This window comes from Lycorma delicatula, chromosome 4 (assembly GCF_047948215.1).
Source record: "Lycorma delicatula isolate Av1 chromosome 4, ASM4794821v1, whole genome shotgun sequence".
Classification (NCBI taxonomy): Eukaryota; Metazoa; Arthropoda; class Insecta; order Hemiptera; family Fulgoridae; genus Lycorma; species Lycorma delicatula.
In genome coordinates, this window is record NC_134458.1 from 12,944,696 (window position 1) to 12,967,787 (window position 23,092).

At 34.2% G+C, this 23,092-nt stretch overlaps 1 protein-coding gene across 3 annotated transcripts in view; it reads left to right on the plus strand.

The window, feature by feature from the left end:
* Positions 1 to 8,878: 8,878 nt before the first annotated feature.
* mon2 (Mon2 homolog, regulator of endosome-to-Golgi trafficking) overlaps positions 8,879 to 23,092 on the plus strand; it is a 195,224-nt gene continuing 181,010 nt past the window's right edge. Inside the window, exons 1-2 of one of the 3 annotated variants that reach the window (XM_075362346.1) lie at positions 8,879 to 9,043; positions 19,959 to 20,090. In XM_075362346.1, coding sequence (XP_075218461.1) covers positions 8,915 to 9,043; positions 19,959 to 20,090 — 261 coding nt within the window. In that variant the 5' untranslated portion in view covers positions 8,879 to 8,914. The remainder of the gene's footprint in view (positions 9,044 to 19,958; positions 20,091 to 23,092) is intronic. The other 2 variants (XM_075362343.1, XM_075362344.1) reach the window with 2 other exon arrangements.

Genomic DNA, 23,092 nt, shown 5'->3' on the forward strand with positions numbered 1-23,092 from the left:
TATTACCTGGCGTTACAGTCAATGTTTGTTTCGTTCAACGGCTATGGAGCAACCCGGAGGGGGTTTGGTTTAGTTTGCATAACATTTCTCCCGCCAGCACTCCATTCGGTCGCCCTAAAGCATAAGACCGAATGTTTGTGCTACAAATGGCTACTGAGTCTCGAAACAGTTAAGCTACCAGTCCTAACTAGCTCCTGGAGCTAACCTAATTGCGTGAGCGAAGTAAGCGTGGTGCCACACACCACTCACTTGTCACATATTGCCAAAAAAAAAATTGGTAGGCGCACCCCGAGAACTAATAAATATATATGACACTCAATATATTAATTTACATCGTTCAGACAGCAATTAGCAACCACACATAGGACGCTGAATGCCAACAAGTACCTATCCACCATACTAAAGGGCTTGGAACTTTGTTGGCTGGTGGCCAGCCATCACTCCCTGGTAGCTTCCCACAGCTGCATGGTAGAAGTCATTTTTCCCGAAAAACTACTGATGCCAGTTGAACAACAAAAAGGGATCAAGAAACCCCCATACGGCCCGACAATGAGGCTCTCGCAACATTGACTCGCCGCTTATGAGTGGTCAATTTTCCCCTTCATCTCTAAGTTCTAGGGTGGCCTGAGTTCTGCCCCCCCCCCCCGCTCACAAGAGCTGGGCAGTCGAACAGCATGTGTGCGTTCGACTGAACCTCCTCGCAGACGCACAGCTCATCAGCTGCCAGGCAGAGTCGAAACAAATATTGGTTCGCGTAATTGGAGAGCACCTGGTCACCCGTTGCCTTTAAAAACAAAGGAGAGGTATACCATCCCATCAAGTCCAATATAAATCTAAACATGTACCTTCCCTTAGTCGTGGCCTACCATTCTTTCTGCCATGCATCCATAGCGAAACTGTAAAGCCCCCTACGCAGGCGGGAGATGGGTAACTATTCGAAATTTAGAACCGGTGCATTGAGATCACGCTAGGGTAGAGTCCCGCATTCCAAATACTTCGGCCTTCCTGCCTCTTTGCAACTTCCAGATGGCTGCCCGAACTTTCACCACTAAATAGATTGAGAGAGCCTTCCCCAATACGATGGTAGCCTCGTAGGAGGTTGTTTTAAAAACACCAGGGCATACAATTAAGGCTCTGCGCTGGTTATTACTTAAATTTTGAAGAAGTGCTATATTCATATCCAACCTATACGCCCAAACGGGCGCCGCGTAATTGGTCATGCTTTCAAAGACACCTCGGTACTCCATGTACATTTGACGTCCCGACAACCCATAGTCTTTCCGAGCAATCCTCCTAACTTTGTGCATCACTGAGACGGCGTCCGCCGCTATTTACTTAATATGGTTGCTAAACAGCAACTTCTCATCAAACAAAACACCTAGGTACTTATGAACCCTAACTCGGCTGATTACACAGCCTTTATGCTTAATGTGGGGTTCCGACTGTACGATAATTTGTCTGCACTCTTGAGAAGCATGTCCTTCGTCTTGAGCAAAGAAATCTTTAAATTTTGCATGTCCATCCAACCCTCTGCATTTGACAAAGCCGCCTGCGCTCAATCTTCTAGCTGCCGTCGTGAGTTACCACAAACTAATACGAGACAGTCATCGGCGAAAGCCTGGGCCGTGACCCCTTCTGGGAATGTCAGTCCCAGAAATCTGTCAAAGACCAAGTTACATAAAAAGAGACCGTGAACGGAACCTTGAAAGTATTCCCTGCTGACGGATTTTTCCACAACTAGTTGCGCATCTTTAAACACAGCCGTGTGGTTAGACAAGTAGTCACGAACTACGGCCTGTAGGGTTACGGGAACATTGCGGCCCTACAACTCATAGATGACAGAACTCCAACACAAGGAAGGTACAGCTGCCTCTATGTCAATAAAGACTGCCAAAATTTATTTACAGTCGGCGCTTTCCACCTCGGTAAGAGCATTTAAGATGCAATCCTCGGTGCCAACCTCTTTCATGAAGCCATACTGACCTCGATTTAGAAAACCGTTCATATCGATGCTTTCCCAGAGCCGTTCCACAACCAGCCTTTCCCGCAACTTACCGATAACTGGCAAGGGGCTGATGGGTCGATAACTGCTGACCTCACTCGGATCCTTTCCTGATTTTAGGAGCACCCTCACCAAAGCTACCTTCAACAAGCCAGAAAGCAGCCCCCACTAAGGCACCCCGAGAACAGCCTGCCAAGCGGCTCTCTTATGACAGGCAGCAGATGATAGAAAATATCCGTGTTAAGTTGGTTAATCCCCGATGTTTTTCTCAGTGCCATTCGAGAAACCACTCGATCTATATCTACGGGATCCACAGTCCGCACGCCAGGGAGTGGTGTCTCACCTGCCCTGACGCCGACTTCCGCTTCACCCTCCGGAGCATCTGGAAACAGTGTATCCGGAAACGCCTGGTAAGTCACCAAAGATGTTAAAGTGTGGTCTCTACCATCAAACCCGCTTCAACACTGGACAGAATGTGCATTGGCTTTGGTCGGTAACATGACTTCGCGAGCTGCCAGGGCTTGCGCTGCAACTCACGCATGGAGTCTTGCCAAAACTTGAGTTTGTCTTCCTTGATGGCATGAATATACTCGTTACGGGCGCGAAGGGGGATGACTTGGTGGGGTTAGCCATGGACATGGTGGCCGGTAACCCCTTCAAGACGAGAAGATCACTTAGTAGGTCTCCGCCGAGGCCACGGCCCTTCGAGAAGGATGTCTCGGAGGTCTCCACGAGGACGGTAGAGCCCCTGGGATTTCGTGCCCCGGCGGAATTTGCACAAAATTCTGCCGAAGCCTCAGCGCAAAGGTGTGCGGGAAAGACCTCGGTTGGAACCGTACAAAGAGACCTAGCCTTTGAGGAGGGCAGCCAGTCTGACAGGCGCTTTCTATCGAAGTTAAAGATGGTGAGATAAAGTGGCGCGGTAATCAGCCCTAAGTCGGATACCTCTGGGGCGAAGCCTTTCTTAAGGAAGTCCAGCTCTGGAGCTGATGGTTTGAGGAGGATCAAGGAGATGCGGTCCTTAATGGGGTTCAGCGGCTATGGAGCACCCGGAGGGAGTTTGGTTTAGTTTGCATAGCATTTCTCCCGCTACCACCCCATTCGGTCGCCCTAAAGCATAAGACCGAATATCTGTGCCACAATTGCCTACCAACCCTCGAAACAGTTTAGCGACCAGTATCCTAAATAGCTCCTTGAGCTTAAGTAACAGCGTGAGCGGACTAAGCACTGTGACATACACCACCGGCTTACGTATCCCAACCGCTCACTTATCGTATATTTACTAAAATGTGTAGGCACACCCCGTCAACTACAAAAAATATATATGACATCCATAAATTAAAATTTACTTTGTCTAGACATCATTTTGCTGCCACGCTTAGGTCGCTGAATGTCAGCAAGTACCTTTCCACCATGTTAAAGCGCTAGTAGCCTTATTTGGCTGGTGGTCAGCCATATATCTCTAGGTGGTTATCGCTTCTCAGCCTCTGGTCCCGTGCTGTAAAACTTGTGTTTACTGCTACTAGTAGCAATAATAACAATGTACTTGTAGAAAGCAATTTGCTTTCTACAAGTACAGCGTGCCTACGTTCAGGTCGTCGGGGCTGACTACGATCAGTGACTATCAGTCAACCTGCGTTGCTCTGGAATTTGGGCCACACAACCACGTAGTGTGTTGCAGTAGTACCACTGTTGGCTAAGTAAGAACGTTTCCTTTGCTAAATCATGTCACCATTTCATAGGTTCGATAATTTCATAATTTTCTAGATCCTCGAGCGAGTTGACAAGGGAAGCGACTCGCTCAGACCTTGCCGGTGGTCAGACTTAGGAGCTTTTAGCTGTTTACTTCTCGAGCGGGTTGTGTGAGAATGGACGGCCTTGCTCGGGAAAGAGATTGTGAACGCTCACTAGGTCTTAAGATAGGAGATATTTTCATTCAGGCTGAAAAAGTAGTGCCTGGCATTTCAGTCGGTGCTATCTCATTTGAAGCGCCTATGGAGCAATCCGGAGGAGGTTGCTTGGACGACTTGGTCGGTTTGGCCAAGGACCTGGTAGCCGGTAACTCCTTCCAGCCGAGAAGGTCAATCGGCAGTTCTCCGCCAAGATCCTGGTCTTCTGCAAAGAAGGTCTCGGAGGTCTCCACTAGGGTAGTGAAGCATCCTTGTACTACGACGGATTGCACTAAAAATCCTGCCGAAACCTCTGCGTCGAGCTGAGTGCGGGGAAAACGGTAGTTGGAACCGTGCAGGGAGAGTGAGGCTGTGGAGGAAACCAGTCCGAAGGGCGCCTCCTCACGAAGTCGAGAGTGATGAAGAACAGTGATGTGTTGGTCGGCTCTAAGCTGGAGGTCTCGGAGGCGAAGCCTTCTATAGGTAGGTCTAAATCTGGGGCTGATGGTTTGGTGAAGAGCGAAGAGATGCGGTCCGCATGAACTAAATTCTCCATAAAGAAGGAGTCTCGGATTTCGGTTGAAGCTCGACAGTTAGACGACTCTTACCTGTCCGAGTGTAGTTTGATGGTTGCTGAACTAGCATTAAAGTGTGAAAGCCTCCAGAGCGCAAACTGGGCCCTTGAAACAGTTGTGTCAAGGCTCTCCGGCAAGGTTGATAAGGTGGTTGAGGGAGTCGGGGGTTTCAAGCCGGTGACGGGTGAAGCTCTTGGCGAACTTCACAAAACTATTAAACGGGTGGAGGAGAACGTTAAGACGCCTATCTCCTTGGCCGCGGAAACTGCCGCCCCTCGGTCTAAGCGGCTTAGTACACCGCTGCCAGTCCAGGCACCGGCTGCAAAATTAAGAGCGCCACTGTCAAGGTGGTTCCGAATACACCTGGTCCGGTGGCTTTATCAGCAACGACGGATCTAACCCTTAGAAAGGTCCTGGACCCGAGGAAAGAAAATTTCCAAACATCCCGGGTCACGAAAACAACGAACAATGACATTGTGCTGGAGGTTGTAAATGAGCAGCAGGCAAAGCGACTGCTGGAGGCCGATGTTCTTAGGAAGAACGAGCTGAAGACTCAGTTGCTGGCCGAGTGAAGGCCGCAAATATTGGTCTACGATTTGCCGAGGGCAACAAGGCTAGAGAACCTCGAAATCCTCAGGGCCATACACAGCCAGACTCCTGTGTTGGATATGGCTGTCTAAGACCTTTTCTTAGAAACCAGGGTGGTCCGGCAGTTGGGTCGGAAAGAGGCTCCAATGAGCCACTGGATAATTGACTTTTCCGTCAACTAGGTGTGCATCCTGAAACAGAGCCGTGCGATCAGACAAGTAGTCACTTACTACGGCCTGCAGGGCTACGGGAACATTGGCAGCCTTCCAACTTCACACAGGACAAAACTCCAACACAAGGAAGAAAATGTTGCTTTTATGTCAATAAAAATTGCGAAAACATATTTACAGTCGGCGCATTCAACCTCGGTAAGAACGTTTAAGATGCAATCCTCGGTGCTAACACCATTCATGAAAGCATACTGGCCTCGATTTAGAAGTGAGTTCATATCGATGTCTTCCTAGAACCGTTTCACAACTAGCCTTTCAAGCAATTTGCCGATTACCGGCAAGAGGCTGATGGGGCGATAACTGCCGACCTCACTCGGATCCTTTCCTGGCTTTAAGAGCACCCTCACCAAAGCCACCTTCTAACAAGTCGGAAAGCAACCACAGCTTAGGCACCCCAAGAACAGCTGCCATTTGACTCTCTTATGACAGGCAGCAGATGATAGAAAATATCCGGTTCAAGTTGGTCAATCCCCAGTGCCTTTCTCAGTGCCATTCAAGAAACACTCAGCCTATATCTACGGGTTCCACAGCCCATACACCAGGGAATGGTGTGTCACCCGCCAACTTCTGCTTCAGCCATCAGAGCATCTGGAAACCGAGTATTCAGGAATGCCTGATAAGTCGCTACAGATGTTAAAGTGTGTTCACGACCACCAAACTCGCATCGAACACTGGACAGCTTGTGCAATGGCTTTGGCCAGTAACATGACTTCGCGAGCTGCCAGGAATTGCGCTGCAACTCGCACATGGAGTCTTGCCAAAACTTGAGTTTGGCTTCCTTGATGGCATGAACACACTCATTACAGGCGCGCCGGTAGATCTGAAGACCCTCAGCACGCACGTCATCAACAATAATCCCCTTTAGGGGGAGATGCTGGTATCTTCTCCTAGCGGACTGTAAGCAATAGACATAATTGTCGTTATTGGAGTAATGAGAATCCACACTGGTTACGAAAAGCACATACCCAGCATCCTGAAAAGATAAATGTTTGGAGTGGCATTGTATCGGATACATTAATTGGGCCATTTGTAATTGAAGGAAATTTGACAGGTGAGTTGTATAATGTTATGCTTCTAAATAAAATTATTCCAACTATTGAAGATTATTTTGGACAAACTTTTAACAATTCTTGGTTTCAGCAAGCTGGAACACCTGCCCATTATTCTCTTCAAATTCATAGTTTCTTAAATGATAATTTTCCAGTAAGATAGATTGGTAGGAGAGGACAAATTGAATGGTCTAAGTGATCACCAGATTTAAGTCCATTAGACAATTTCTTACGAGACTATTTAAAACACAAAATTTGTAAAACTAATCTGGAGAATTTGGAGAAAACTAAGATGAAGAATTCTAATTGAAGCTGTTGAAATCTCTGAAATCAATTTAGAATGCTGCTATATTAATTTTTACATTAGTTAATTTAATTTTTGTTAACATAAATAAAGATGTAATTTTTATTTACATAAAATTTAATTTTTGTTATATATAATTTTTGCCCATGTACAAGATTTTGTCAACAAGCAGGAGGAGGACACTTTGAAGATCTGTTGTGATTTTAGTACACATTAGGTTTGTCTTTTTTACGTTACTCATTTTCTTGAAAAAGTACTTTGTATAAACAATTAAAAATAAGTTTTTTGTAGTTACTTAATTAAATTATAAATAAATAAATACAATGAACCAGCTGTTTTTAATTTTTTATTGAATAATGTAATGATAAATTTTGAATAATTAGTAACGAGAAGAGATTTTGAAAAATGGTTTGCAGAATCATTTCCAGCATGAAATTACAATGTAATTATTTCCCTTTCTACTGAAAATATTTAACTTGAATGGAGGTTGGGAATGGTCATTTTACCCTGATCTGGACACTTTAATGGTCAGTACCTAAAACACAGATGAAGCTATGAATGTAGGGTTTTCACTAAAGTTTTTATTGATCAAATCTACATTGAAATCATGTGTTATATGACCATCTTGTCATTTAAAAGAATAAAGTTGAATTCAGTATAACAGTCCAAGAAGGTAGATAATAATTTCAAACACAACACAGAGTAGTTTCTTTGATGCAGTAATCAATTAAATTTATTCTGGTAATGTAGTCACACTCAGTTTTCTAATAAGGCTGTTTCCAGACTTTTTGGACACCTTTATACACAATAATATTGTACACATAATAAGATACAAAAGAGTGAAAAAATATATGTAAAGTAAATATACACCAACAATATCACTGAAAATATTACTAAAATTTAAAATAAAGAGATATTTAAACCAGTATACAACCTAATAACCACATAATAAAATATTTAAAAAACAAAACTTATAATAATAAAATAAACAACCTGCGTGGAATTTATAAAACTAAATGTAATAATAGTGATGTTATTTATATAGGAAATACAAATAGATCCTCTAAAACTGGATTTCTTGGACATTATAAAAATTACAAAAATAATTAAATACATTTATTTAATATGACAGACCATCTAATAAACAATAAACATTATATTTCTGATATTAACACAGATCTATAAATATTGAAATAAATATTTTAATAAAGATGTAAAAAAATTAAATATATTAGAAAAATATTACATAAATAAATACAAACAAAATTTCAATTTGATAAACCATCAGACAGTGTTTGAGGGGACAGTCTTATAAAAACTGCAACAGATAGCAGCTCTCATTTAAATTAATACACTATTTTCATTATTTTAGTATTTTTATTATGCAGTAAAGAATTATTTCAGCCATGACTGAGGACATGAGATCCTGTGAAAGTACTATATATATATATATATATATATATATATACGTAAATGTATTTTTATTTATTTATTATTTATTCTTGAATATCTCATGTAAATTTATATCCATATATGTAATTAACAAAGGAACCATATAATAGATTATTAAAATTATCTTTTTTAGTTCACTTCCATTTACTTAGGAAATGAATTATTTTTACATTTATCTTTTAATGGTTTTTTTCTATGAAACAAACAAAAATTATAATTCAGATATTCTAATTATAAACATTATTCAATAATATACTCTTCTTGATGGCTTTGTTATAAAGCATATTATATTTGAGTAATGTTGAACCATAGAGTAAATAAAAAATACCATCTTCTCCATGTGATCCCTATCCCTTAATGAATGATTAGATTTTTTCTTGAAACAATGTACCATTTGCTTGATTGATTATAAATCATTAAGTAGTGAGAAAATAACTAAAAAAATTGTAATTTATTTCAACCAAGGTAATTCTGCTTCCATTAAGCTGTAAGACAATTAAAATAGTTTTGTCAGATATATATATATATATATATATATATATATATATATATATATATATAAAATATAAAAATAACAATAAACAATAACATAAACAATAACTTGTTTATGTTTTACATTTGTTATTAGAAAAGATGAGAAATATTTTGGAAACCTGGCTATTTTGAAAATAGCCAGGTTTTACAAAACTATAAAAATATCCAAAACCTTTTTTTAAATATAACGCTGATTGATTCTACATTTCGATAATTTATGTCGATCTTTCACTATCGCTGTTTAACTGGAAACGAAACACGACCAGGTGATCTTACGTCCATAGTAATCAGATGTCAGTGAAAATGGCGTTTGTTAGGGGGTGTGGGAGTGATGTTTCTCAAAAGTTCTTAGAAATATTGCAGAACGATTTAAAAAACTTATCTATAGAAACTAAGAAAAAGTTCCCTCTTATTAAAGAAGTGAGTTTATTTTTTGGTTTTTCTTTTTTGTAGTATATAATGAAGTGCGTCGAGCTATGTCTGTACCGTTGGAAAGGAATTTCATAAGTTGTATATACTATTAATATTCAGTTCATTTTACATTTCTTTCATTTACCATTATTTAGTTGATTATACATAACATGAAGTTTTCTGATTTGAAGATTGTATTTCGCTGCTTCTTGGTTGTATAGTTGAGTTGAAAATTAGGTTATTTTTTTTTGTATTTGGCCCGTTTATAGTGCAGTAAATAAACACTTATTACTTCATTATATTTCAGATTGTTTTGGCGGTTTTTGCTGTATTGTATATTTAGTTAGTATTTTGTTTATTGCTGATATTTATTAATTTGCTCTAAGTAAACCTTTGTTGGGAAAGTTTTTACGTAAGCAAGTAGCCCTAACCCGCTCTTGTACTTAATATTATGTGTTTTTAATTAAATTAAAAAATTTTCTGTCGTATTTCAGATTATACAGCTAAAAGATTTTGCTTGAAAATTAAATTTATGATGAATTTGCTTTAGAAGTTAATTAATTTTTATACGTATATCTAAGTATAAATAATGTAAATAATTAATTTTTTAAGTATAAATATTGTAAATCTTTCTACCAGTTCAGGGCTGTCAATTGTCTCCTGTTTTGAAATTTTGATTTTTCTCATATTAGGTTTTAGGAAAGTGGATTATGTAGTTTGTAGGTTATGTTTTACTCTTTGTTTTTTTTTTAAGTGCCATTAACTTCTGTGATTAGTAACTACTTTGTATTATTAGGAAGTAGTTATACAATCTAAGGTACCTACTGTTGATGCATAAAATTTTTATATAATCTGCAATTATAATATAAAGTTGCAGTTTTATGTTAGTGTTTTGCTTTTAGTAATTTATATAAACAATAATGTAGGCTAAGTAGTAGTTAATTTACTCATAAACATACTTTTCTAAGTTATCGAATCTCATTTCTCAGAGTTAATTAAGGCCTTTGAGGCCCACAAAAATCTTTCATGAATGGAACTTCAGCTATATCCATTTTATTAATAATAAAATTATAACAACATTTATTAATATGTGTGTAAATGGAATTTAACTATTATAGGAAGCAGTTTTCCACATTCTTAACCATTTGACAAATCTTGCCTTCATTTATGTAACGTTTTTGAGTTGTAATAATATTATTCTAGTATGATTAAGTGTACTGGAATCTACTTTATACACTTGCATAAAATTAATTAAATTCACAAATTTTGTTTAGACCATCACTCATTGCACAGCAAGTAGAATGTGAAAAAGAATCTCTATCTGGTATCCAAAATAAATGTATTGTCAACCAAGGTTGTGCGTAATGCTTTATGTTTGTATTTTGTGTGTGGATGCTTGTGAGAAATTCCTTTGTTTTATTTATCATAGTGAGCAATAGCCTATGTAAAATAGCAATCTTTTTACATACAGAAGCAGTTCTTAAGGTACATTTTCCATTATGTGTTCAACACTATAATTTTCCAATTTCTCAAAGTCCAAAATAATTGTACTTTAGTATTAAGTTTTAATAAAGGAACAAAAAACAGGCTCCATCATATCAATTTGGTAACAGTAAGTACAAAGTAATGTTTTCTTTTATCTTTTTTTTGTCGATGCAACATATTAGTTTGCTTACTCAGTTGCAGTACAACACTTCATTCATACATGTCATCCTCATTTCATCAGAAGTGGGGGTTTCGGAGACTAAACAGAAAAGAAGAGATTTGTGGTAGTTATGTACAATTAGGAACATGCCTTCAATTTTGATGACATTTGGAATATACCTTATTTAAGACCTAAGTCAGGCATGGGCACATACGTAATCAATTTATGCGGCCTGTGAACAATTTTTCAATATTAGCTTTTTTTTATAAGCAATTGAATAATGGAAAATACAGAAATTTAAAAACTTACCAAAAAATATTTAGTAATCTTCAGCTCAACTTATGTTTGTGAACAAACTTTTTCTTTAATGAATCTAAATAAAATTATAACAAATTCCATAATAAAATTTTTTAATTTTAATTTATTTCATTTGGCCCGTGAAAAAAGTTTTCTATCCAATTCAGCTTGGAGGCAAAAACCGTTGGCCTCGCCTGACCTAAGTTATTCATTTTAATTGAAATTTTTTGTTTGAAATGCCTTTCACCTTTCAATGCGTTCCTTGTAAGTTACATGTAAAAATTTCATATTATTACCTCACCAAAAATTTCATAATTCAATACTGTACAAGTGTAATATAAATATATATTATTTTCAGATTAAATAATTTGGTTTAAGTTTCTTATAGGATCCGTTTCAAATTAGATTAGATTCATTTAAGACTGAATTAAGTTAGGTGTGGCTAACTAAAGGTAGGCTAAGATGTGAATTTTGGTAAATCTGCAGTATACATTATTTACATAGTAAATAACTTGGTTTAAGTGAAATTTAATTAAGTTTACTTAGGTTAAGTTTAGGTCAGATGACTAATGATTCTGTGTACTGAACTTCGTACAGTTTCAACATAACCTAACCAAATGTAACTAAATGCTTGCGAACTTTGTCTAGTTAATCTTACATATTAAATTGGCCGATTGTTAGGCAGAATCCATAATTGTATATAATCAATTATTTAGTCCAAAAATAATTTATATATATTTGTACAGTGCTGAAATACAAAGTTTTTGGTGACTGTACTGTGTTACAAGGGATGAACTCTGGTAAAAGGCGTTTCCGATGAATAATTTCAATTGTAATGAATAACGTATGTTCTATATAAGGTGTATCCCAAATTTCATCAAAATCAGAGTAGGGTCCCTAATTTTATACATTTGCCAGATTTGCTACTCCCTGGAGGAAGATAAATTACTCTAAACTGCTGTGTTTTGGATGCAGCTAGGATGTTGACCTGGTTTTGAAACACACACGTTTGGTGTTTCACCAAATCCAGAGATTAATTTCTCTATGTTTGGTGTTCATTTGAGTCGAGAAAGTCGAGTAATTTCTAAAAATGAGTGAAAGAATTTTGTGTGTTGATAAAACATTACTTTATGAAGGGCAAATTGCCCAAGGAGATTAAAGAAAAAACTTGATAAATGTTATGGTGAATCTTTACTTTCGATTAGAACAGTTTATAAGTAGTTTAAAATTTTCCGAAGTGGTTAATATGAGCACAAGTGATGCTGAATGTGACAATGCCCTATTGAAGCCTCTACTCAAGAAATGATTGATGAAATTCATGATAGTGTGTTGTGTGATAGAAGAGTGAAGTGCATGAAATTGCTAATGCAGTGGGCATCTTGACTAGATGGGTGCTTAATATTTTGCATCAACACTTGAACATGAAAAAGCAGTCTGCAAGATGGGTGCTGCAAGCAAAAAAGACATCATGTGAGGTATTCTGTAAGCGATTAGAACCTGTTTCAGCAGAATACATATTATTTTAAGTGTTGCTTCATCACTGTAGACAAAACATGGATATACCACTCCATGCCTTCTTTTTCCTGTTTAGTCTCCGGTCATTACTTTAATACGGTCATTAATAATTCAGAGGATGATATGTATGAGTGTAAATGAAGTGTAGTCTTGTACAGTCTCAGGTCGACCATTTCTGAGATGTGTGGTTAATTGAAACCCAACCACCAAAGAACACCGGAATCCATGATCTAGTATTCAAATCTGTGTAAAAATAACTGACTTTACTAGGACTTGAACACTGGAACTTTCGACTTCCAAATCAGTTGATTTGGAAAGATGCATTCACCATATGCAGAGTTGATTAGTGAAATTCACCAATTTGCAGAGTTGAAACAAACCTTTTATTTGGAAGGGATAAAAAAACTGGAGCAGTGTTGGATGAAATGTATAAGCTTAAAATAAAAAGATACTGCATTGAAAAATAACAAAATTTATCTCAAAAATTTAAGTGTTTTTATTTTTGCATAGAATTTTCAAACCACCCTTGTATATTAGATTTATGTAGGCTGACTAAAAATTCCCCACACGCAATCTTTGTTTCTCAATCTAAGGTTGAAGATCCTGCAAACAATGGATAGGAAACTTAGTACCTGGACAAGACTGTAGATGGATTTCCCTTTACCAAACCACACAAATATCAAGTTGACAGTAAATCTACAGGTCTCTCCATAGAACATTCTGGAAAGGAAAAGATCAAAGATTAGGAAAGGGCGGACAGTGAGAAAAGATGATCTACCCACTGAGGAAACAGGAAAACATGAGGTTAATTAAAAAAGTGGTTGTAAACCACTTTAGGTAGTAGTAAATGTCCATTCTGTTTCACAATTCCTCAGGAAGTTAGAGTATTGACCCAGTATTTGAGCACCAAAATTACTAATCAATAATTTTGCATTACCCAGTTTAAAAACATGCTACAAAATAACATTATTTTTCCTCTAGAAATTACAGAGGTACCTCAGAATAAATACAGGATTCCCAAAGAAACAACCTCACTTTTCCTCAGAATTGTATGACATGATGTATCCAATTAAACTACAAACCATTTAGCCAATTTCCAATAGAGAGTTGTTACAATTTCATTGAAATACAACAACTTACAAACTATGTTAGTTGTGAGTTTACTTTGTAATACAGTACTGTTGTTAGATTCATTAACACTATTTTTATGAAGAACTTTTTTTAGTTGATATTTATCGTTGAAAAAGATAGATTACTGTAATATTGGGACAAAATTACTCTTAGAAATAAAGATTTTAAGTAGCATGAAATAAAAACCTGCCTGTAGATGTAGAGTTGCTTTAAGCAATAGACATGTCATCAAGTTGCAGATAAGAGTACAGTCAGTAGTAGATTATTAGATTATATGTGAATAAGCAACAGCCTGAGTAAGCAGGTGTATGCAGAGAGCACCATTTTCTTTGGTTTGATGGGATACTAAGAGGATGGGATAATGCATCTAAAATGCAACAAGGCAATAAGAATTGTGTGCCAAAGATGAATTTAGTTGTCAGACTATTGATCAGCATGTGAAGGTTATTTAAGCGTATTATCCAGTATCCTTCACATGGAAACTTGCATGCCTTTAAGATTCAGATAGCTGTAGTTACTAATATAACAAACAGGTACATGTATGGAGGTCGCACAACATGACCGATTCCTGAAAGGAGGCAGCAACTGTTTCACTAGTTATAGAGGCTGTCATATAATAGATGGTTGTTATGGGTTGAGTAACAGGAGCATGTAGCTAAATTTACTTTAGGCAAGTAGTAGGTTAACCCACTGGGTTGGTCTACTGGTGAATGCGTCTTCCCAAATCAGCTGATTTGGAAGTTGAGAGTTCCAGAGTTCAATTCCTAGTAAAGTCAGTTATTTTTAATGATTTGAATACTAGATTGTGGATACTGGTGTTCTTTGGTGGTTGGGTTTCAATTAACCACACATCTCAGGAGTGGTCGAACTGAGACTGTACAAGACTATATTTTATTTACACTCATACATATCATCCTCATTCATCCTCTGAAGTATTATCTGAAAGGTAATTACCAGAGGCTAAACAGGAAAAAGAAAAAGGCAGGCAATAGGCTATAGAATGGCTGAAAAGGAAAATGAAAACAATTATAGCTGTATTCTCTGAGGACATGTTTTTCTTCTTTTATATATAAATTAATATGGTGGTGTTCTCTTGGGTAAAATGTCTGGAAGTTGAATGTTCACCAAACTGATCTTTGGATGGATACTAGTTGGAGGAAGTGGCTAGAAATTATAAAACCATAACATCTTTGTGTTGAATTAGGTAATGTTACAAGCTTAAAAAAAAGTAGGCTAGATAATTTAAAACAAGAAATGAAAAGGTTGAGGGCTAGATGTAGTATGCTTTAGTGAGATAAGTTGGAATGCCGTACACAATTTTTTTGTTGTTCATGAATTATGGGATAATAAGCATAAAATCAAATAATGGAAACCCAAAGTAGAAGTAATAATTAATTCGAATAAAAAACAGAGAATATGTTATTACAATTTATGTAGTAAGAGAAATATATTGTTATGTAGTAAGAGAAATATATATGTTAGGATAGGTTTGAAGTCCAGACCTACAACATTAGTTCATATTTATATGCCAGTTTCTTCATTCAACAGAAGAAGAGAGATAGAAAGAATATATACAGAAAAAATTATTATATAAATTAAATGAAAAAAAGATGACAATTTGTTATTAATGGGATATCAGAATGCCAAAATAAACAAAGGAAAGAAGGGAAAATGGTCTTAAAGACTGGACTACATAAAAGAAATGAAAGTGGTGCTAGACTTTAAGGACTAAGTTTAAACTAGTGATTGAAAAAACCCTTTTTTAATATCATAAAAGAAGAAGATACACAAGGGTGAGACCCAGAGATAGAGGAAGTTATCAGATGAAGAGATGGTAAATTGAAATTAAATAGACATTTTTTACCCAAATTAGGAACTGTAAAATATACATTGCAGCAAACGCTGATTCTGGTTGTAATTCATCTTTAGTAAGATGAAGATTGAAGCTTAAGAGACTAAAAAAAAAACTTAAAAAACAAAAATGAATTATAGACTAACAAAAATGATGTGTTGTTCAAGTTTGAATAAATTGTAAGCATGTTCTAAAAAATTACTGTGGAAGTACATTCAATAGAAAATGAACAGCTAGATTTAGAAAATAAATAATTAGGTGGGAGAAGAAATTAAGGTAGAAAGATAACAGTTTATAAAAAAGCATAGAGAGTAAGAGAGATATATTGAAGAAAGTATAAAAATACAGAAGATGATGAGGCAGGAAACTATAGATTCAAAAGAACATTAATAGAGAGAAAGCAAAGCTGTAAAGGAAAGTTAGATAAAAGATGGGTATCATTAGGTAAAGAAAAGCATAACTACTGGAAAAGAAATGAATGATTATCTGTATATTTTTTTATAGATAAGTAATCAATACATTACAAAAATTTACCACAATTTACTATGTATCATGATATAGCAGGCCATAATACTATCAGAGGTTTGATGGTAAACCACTGTTATGGAGAGAACAGACAACTTACGAACTGTGGGAATATTTTTATGACTCTATAGAAGTCTGAAAGAGGAAAAAAACTGATGGATGATCTCTGAGAAAACTATATTGAGATAAGGATTTCTAATATATTTAAACAAAAATAAGGCATACATGATATACTACCATAATTACTATTAGAAGCAGAAGTGGATAAGCTACGTAGATTATTATGTAAAATTTATGAAGCCAGAAAAGTACAGTCATATTTAAAAATATTGTTACCATAATGAAGAAACAGGAACGGATAAACACGAGAACTACAACACTATCAGTATAACTAGTTTACATGTAAGTAGAACATCTGGTGGAAAGTGTGCTAGATGAAAATCAGTTTCATTTCAAAAGAGCATTTATTCAAGGTAGGATATTCTTGCTCTCATTTAATTTTAAAACATATGCTGCTTACAACAACTAAATGCTAGAAGGCAAAGAAAGCATTTGATATTGTAGTACAGAATAAAATTTTAATGAAAATCAGATTGTTAAAAGCTATTTTTAATCAAAATGGCCATGATAAGATTAGAAGATGAAGGAAAACATGCTTTGATTTAGAAAGGAATAAGTCTAAAAAATTATTCTGACCCTGTTTGCTTTTCAGCTTGTATTTAAACAAAAAAGCAGTACAAGAATTGGACAAATCTGTAACTGGAATAACTATACAAGGAAAAAAAAAGGTGGTAAAATTTGCTGTATTACATTGTTCATTTCAAATTCAATTTGGAAATAAATAAGCATAATGTAAAAGTAATGTTACATGACTTAAAGGATTATGGTAACTAATTTAATATTTAAAGTAGGGGATAATAATTTACCAAAAGCTGCAAAATTTTGTTGTTTAGGTGGTAAAATCATTATTTTATTCTGTGCTGATTTTAATTATATTCTTTACATGTTTGCTTCACTATTTTGTGATGTAAATATAATTTTTATACATTGATTTGTATGATTTGTACATTGTTATGATATGCATAAATACTACTAATTTATGTAATAAATCTCTAAAAAAATAAAAGATTTATTTCCTTATTTACTTGATCATTGTCTGTACTCACCATGGATGCATTTCACAAAAAAAAATCTCATGACTAAAAATATATAACAGTTAATACTTTTAAAATCCTTTGAATAAAATAATATTTTAATTTTGAGCAACACATTAGTATTGACATATTCTAGTCAATAATATTTTCTACAAGATTTTGAGTCGGCTCTACCCTGATAAGATCAAAATTTTATTTATTTATTTGCTGTTGAGCAAAGTATTTAAAGAGATAAAAATGAAGAGAAATATAATGTGTTACTTTCATAGAAAAAAATTCTTTGATGCTTCCAAGTAGTGATTATCTAGTTCTTCAGCTTATTCTCTGCTGTTTCTTGTAAAAAGTACTGATGTAGTGTTTATCATCATAATGTATCTATAATTTGCCTTTTCTTAACTGTCTGTAATGTTTTTTGGAGTTTGCCACCACTTTTTCTCTGAACTATGTTCTCTACAAAGAATTAAGTTTTTAAAATATACAGATCTTAAATTCTTGTACATTACTTAACTGTCATGGTTTTTACTTTACAACATTTTAGTATGCTTACTTTCATGGGCAAGTGAACCAAATCCTGTTCCGACATTTGCATGTCAACAGGTTCCATCTTGGCTTTTCTTGGCTATCTCCTCTGAACCACCATCGCTTTCGTTTTGATTCTACCAACTTACCTTTCTGTTGTGCTCATCATAATGAGCATGTTGACTCAAACCTGAGGTTTGAGTTAACCTTAAATGTTTGAGTTTAACATTCAAATTCTCTTTTTTTCTTAGGACATGTATGATCTTATTCTTCTGTTTTTTATGACATCACTAATGTCTGGTTTACTTGCTCTCTCTTTTTGATTTTCCAGTTTCTGTTTTTCTGTGTTGGATGAGAAATCTTAATGAACGCTTTAAACTTTTAAATTTAATGCTTTTGTTATGTCTATGTATGTGTATGTGTGTATATATATATTTATAAATTTAGTAAAATAAATTAATAAATTATATTTTGCCCTATCTTCTTCTGTACTAATTAATTCCAAAATCATAAACAAAATTCAGTACAATCCACCAAAGTACAGAATCAATAAGAGCTCTTACCTTATCTTATTAATTTTCCTTTTTCTTTTCTATATATCAAAAGCGCTTTCAAGGAAATTCCTCATCATCAGTTGATTAAAATTAAAAATGAATTACACATTGAAACATTAAACATTAATATTATTACATACATGATAATATATCCAGTCAAATTATTAATAAAAATAATTTAAAATCTTTAGAAAGCATTAAACATTTTTATAACTTTTTTATATTTCTACTTTTTACCCACTAAATACAGCACAGCACTGTCTTGACAGTGCTGTATTTAGTGACTGGCCACAAGCATGTTTAAAAAATATAAAAAATTTTATTGTTTTTGTAATTATGTTTATTAATAATTTGACTATATATATTCCAAACAAACTTATAATATACTAAAACTATATATACAAACTAAACTACATATAAACTATATATACTATATACTATAAACTATATATACTAAAAAACTATATATACAAACTTGTATATATATTCCAAACATTGGTACTTACGTATTAACGCCACCGCAGCTACAGCTTTATTTAAAAACAAAGTAGTCAATCGGATTTCGGTGGAAAATGGGCCGATATAGAGTTTAATATAAATAAATAAATATTTATTTTATAAATATAATTTAACCAAACTTAACCTTCGCTCGCTAACCTTGACTAATTAACACCGTAATTTTTTGAGTATTTAATAAATTCAGAAATTTAAATAATAAATAATTGCAATAATTACTAAATTTATTAAATAAATACTCAAAAAATTACAATGTTAATTAGTCAAGGTTAGCAAGCGTAGGTTAAGTTTGGTTAAATTATATTTATAAAATAAATAAATATAAATAACCATTTATATTCTGTTTTGAATCTGTTTCGGCCCATTTTCCACTGAAATCCGATTGACTACTTTGTTTTTAAATAAAGCTGTAGCTGTGGTGGCGTTAATACGTAAGTACCCAAACATTTATTTATTGTTCTGTAGTCAAGGTAGAATCTAATCTACAGTGTATATACAATAGTATGAACACAGCTGTTTTTGTGACAAACAATAGCTACAAAGTATTTAAAAGTATTCACTCTCAAAAGTTTCTTTTAATTATAGATCATGTTCTTGATTATTTTCTTAAGATATATATTACAGTATAGTTTTTCATAAATATGATGAACATAGAGTATTGAAGCTTTCCTTTCTTTCAGTTACTGTTACATGATGTATAATTACAAAAATAACTAACAATAAAATTATAAAATTTTAGTGTTTAAGTTGCACCATTGATGTAATAACTTTTGAATGTTATTATATGGTAATGGATCTTTAGAGAATGCCAAAAATTTTTTTTGTATATAATATATTTTTATTATTTCCACAGCTGACTTTTTATTATTTCAATTAGCTGAAGTTCTGTTTATGTAATCCCTTTTTTTGTGCAGAGAAATTATAATTTTAAATTCTGGGGAGTGCAGGACAGATTTCATTCTGTTCAACAATTTTAATTGTAGGATTTATTTGTACATTTTTTACCATATTAATAGCAAAGTATAATGTGCAGTTAATGAGTTTATTTTTTATTTAGTTTTTCATTTTTAGCTTTTTTTTAATTGTTGATAATTTGTCTAAATAATGTATTATAATGTACAGGTAATTGACTGTATATGTATATTTGTTATTTAAATTACATATTTATTTATCAGTTTTAATAATATTAATTTATTTATTTTGTACCTTTTTATAGTCATGTGAAGAAGGTATTGTAAAGTTAAGGAATGCATCAACAAATTCACAGACACAAATCTATTATTTAGTGAGTCAAATTTTGTATCCCGTAGTACAAGGTTGTGAAACAAAAGATCCAAGAATTGTAAAGGTTAGTCAGTTTTATAATTATTAGTTTTATTACTTTTAAAATATTAATGATCTACTTTGAAGCTAATTTTGCAGCTCTTTATGTTTTTGAAGTTTCTGGTAGCACTGTTCATGTTGAACTGTTTAAAAAGTTTTAAGATGCCGTTAATGTTAATAACAGTAACTAAAACAAGAAAGTTGCTAGCTGTATAATTAGTTAAAAAAGATCTTTTGTAGATCAGATTCAATATAATTTGAAATGTGGATTTAAATGTCAGGAAAAGATTTTTGAAAGTGTATGTTTGGAGTGTCGCTTTATATGGAAGTGAAACTTGGACAATCGGAGTATCTGAGAAGAAAAGATTAGAAGCTTTTGAAATGTGGTGCTATAGGAGAATGTTAAAAATCAGATGGGTGGATAAAGTGACAAATGAAGAGGTATTGCGGCAAATAGATGAAGAAAGAAGCATTTGGAAAAATATAGTTAAAAGACGAGACAGACTTATAGGCCACATACTAAGGCATCCTGGAATAGTCGCTTTAATATTGAAAGGACAGGTAGACGGGAAAAATTGTGTAGGCAGGCCACGTTTGGAGTATGTAAAACAAATTGTTGGGGATGTAGGATGTAGAGGGTATACTGAAATGAAACGACTAGCACTAGATAGGGAATCTTGGAGAGCTGCATCAAACCAGTCAAATGACTGAAGACAAAAAAAAAATAATTTGAAAATAAATCTTAAATTTTTGTTATTTTGAAAGTGTTTGGTTTTTGTCATGCTATTCTTTGAATCTTATTGACTTATTCCAGCAAAATGACAGGCTGACTTATCTAATCCACCCCTAGCTGCTTACAGCTCATCTTAATGAGAAAATCTTTCTCATCTTAATTTTCATCTCAATCTTCTCATCTTAATGAGAAAATCTGATAAAATGTACTGTTTATCTGGACAATGGATAACTAATTATAGTGGTAGCAGCACTATTTCTGTTTACTTTGTGCTAGCAAGAAAGCCGAGTAGTACAGTCACTAACTGCATGTGTGATTAAATTATGATGTTTTTATTTTTCAAGTAAAATTGTTTTATAAGCTTATTGACATTTTTATTCTAATTGAATGAATAATTAATCATTTGTAACTTGCTGTAATAATAATAGTATAAATTTTTGAAAATATCAGTAAATATTACATAATAATAATTAAATTAGAAATTATTGACTAATATTGAAAGGCATAATACATTTTTCATGAGAAAATGTTTTACTAAATTATTGATGTAGATATATAAACAAGTCCAATTCATACAAACAAGTTTAGTTTACCGTACAATTGATTTGCTTATTTGCTTTGTTGTCTAATACCTCCTTAATATTCAGTACAATTTAGAAAAGAGGGGAACGTTTCATTAACATGTTTTTATTTTCAAAATATTTTAAAATATCAAGAAAGTAGACAAAAAAATTAATTATTAAATGCCTGTCTTTCAAATTATGGAACTTTTTCAAAATACTTTCAGAACTATATTATTGGCTTCCTCCTTGATGGATTCTCCAGTACCATTGTTGTGTTAATGGGATCTGTCTTAAAAGGATAGGAAACCCTTATAGTACTTAAGTAAACAATTTATTAATTTCTCAAACATGATACTGCTGATATGTTAAATAAATAATTTTTTTTTCTTCAGTCATTTGACTGGTTTGATGCAGCTCTCCAAGATTCCCTATCTAGTGCTAGTCATTTCATTTCACCCCCTACATCCTACATCCCTATCAATTTGTTTTACTTATTCCAAATGCTGCCTGCCTGCACAATTTTTTCCTTCTACCTGCCCCTCTAATATTAAAGCGACTATTCCAGGATGCCTTAATATGTGGCCTATAAGTCTGTCTCTTCTTTTAACTATATTTTTCCAAATACTTCTTTCATCATCAATTTGCCGCAACACCTCTTCATTTGTCACTTTAACCACCCATCTGATGTTTAACATTCTCCTATAGCACCCCGCATTTCAAAGTCTTCTAATGTTTTCTTCTCAGATACTCAGATAGTCCAAGTTTCACTTCCATATAAAGCGACACTCCAAACATATACGTTTAAAAATCTTTTCCTGACATTAAATTGATTTTTGATGTAAACAAATTATATTTATTACTGAAGGCTCGTTTTGCCTGTGCTATTCAGCATTTTATATCGCTCCTGCTTCATCCATCTTTAGTAATTCTACTTCCCAAATAACATACTTCTACCTCCATAAGCTTTTCTCTTCCTATTTTCACATTCAGTGGTCCATCTTTGTTATTTCTACTACATTTCATTACTTTCATTTTGTTCTTGTTTATTTTCATGCGGTAGTTCTTGCATAGGACTTCATCCATGCCGTTCATTGATCCTTCTAAATTCTTTTTACTCAGCTAGAATTACTATATCATCAGCAAATTCTAGCATCTTTATCTTTTCATCTTGTACTGTTATTCCGGATCTAAATTGTTCTTTAACATCATTAACTGCTAGTTTTATGTAAAGATTAAAAAGTAACAGGGATAGGGAACATCCTTGTTGGACTCCCTTTCTTATTACGGCTTCTTTCTTGTGTTCTTCAGTTTCACTGTCGCTGTTTGGTTCCTGTAAATGTTAGCAATCATTCTTCTATCTCTGCATTTGAACACTAATTTTTTTAAAATGCTGAATATTTTATTCCAGTCTACGTTGCCTTTTGTAGGTCTATAAATGCCAAGTATGTTGGTTTGTTTTTCTTTAATCTTCCTTCTGCTATTAATCTGAGGCCTAAAATTGCTTCCCTTGTCTCTATACTTTTTCTGAAACCAAATTGGTCTTCTCCTAACATTTCTTCCACTTTCCTCTCAATTCTTCTGTACAGAATTCTAGTTAAGATTTTTGATGCATGGCTAGTTAAGCTAATTGTTCTGTATTTTTCACATTTATCTGCTCCTGCTTTGGTATCGTGACTATAACACTCTTTTTGAAGTCTGACCGAACTTCCCCTCTTTCATAAATATTACATA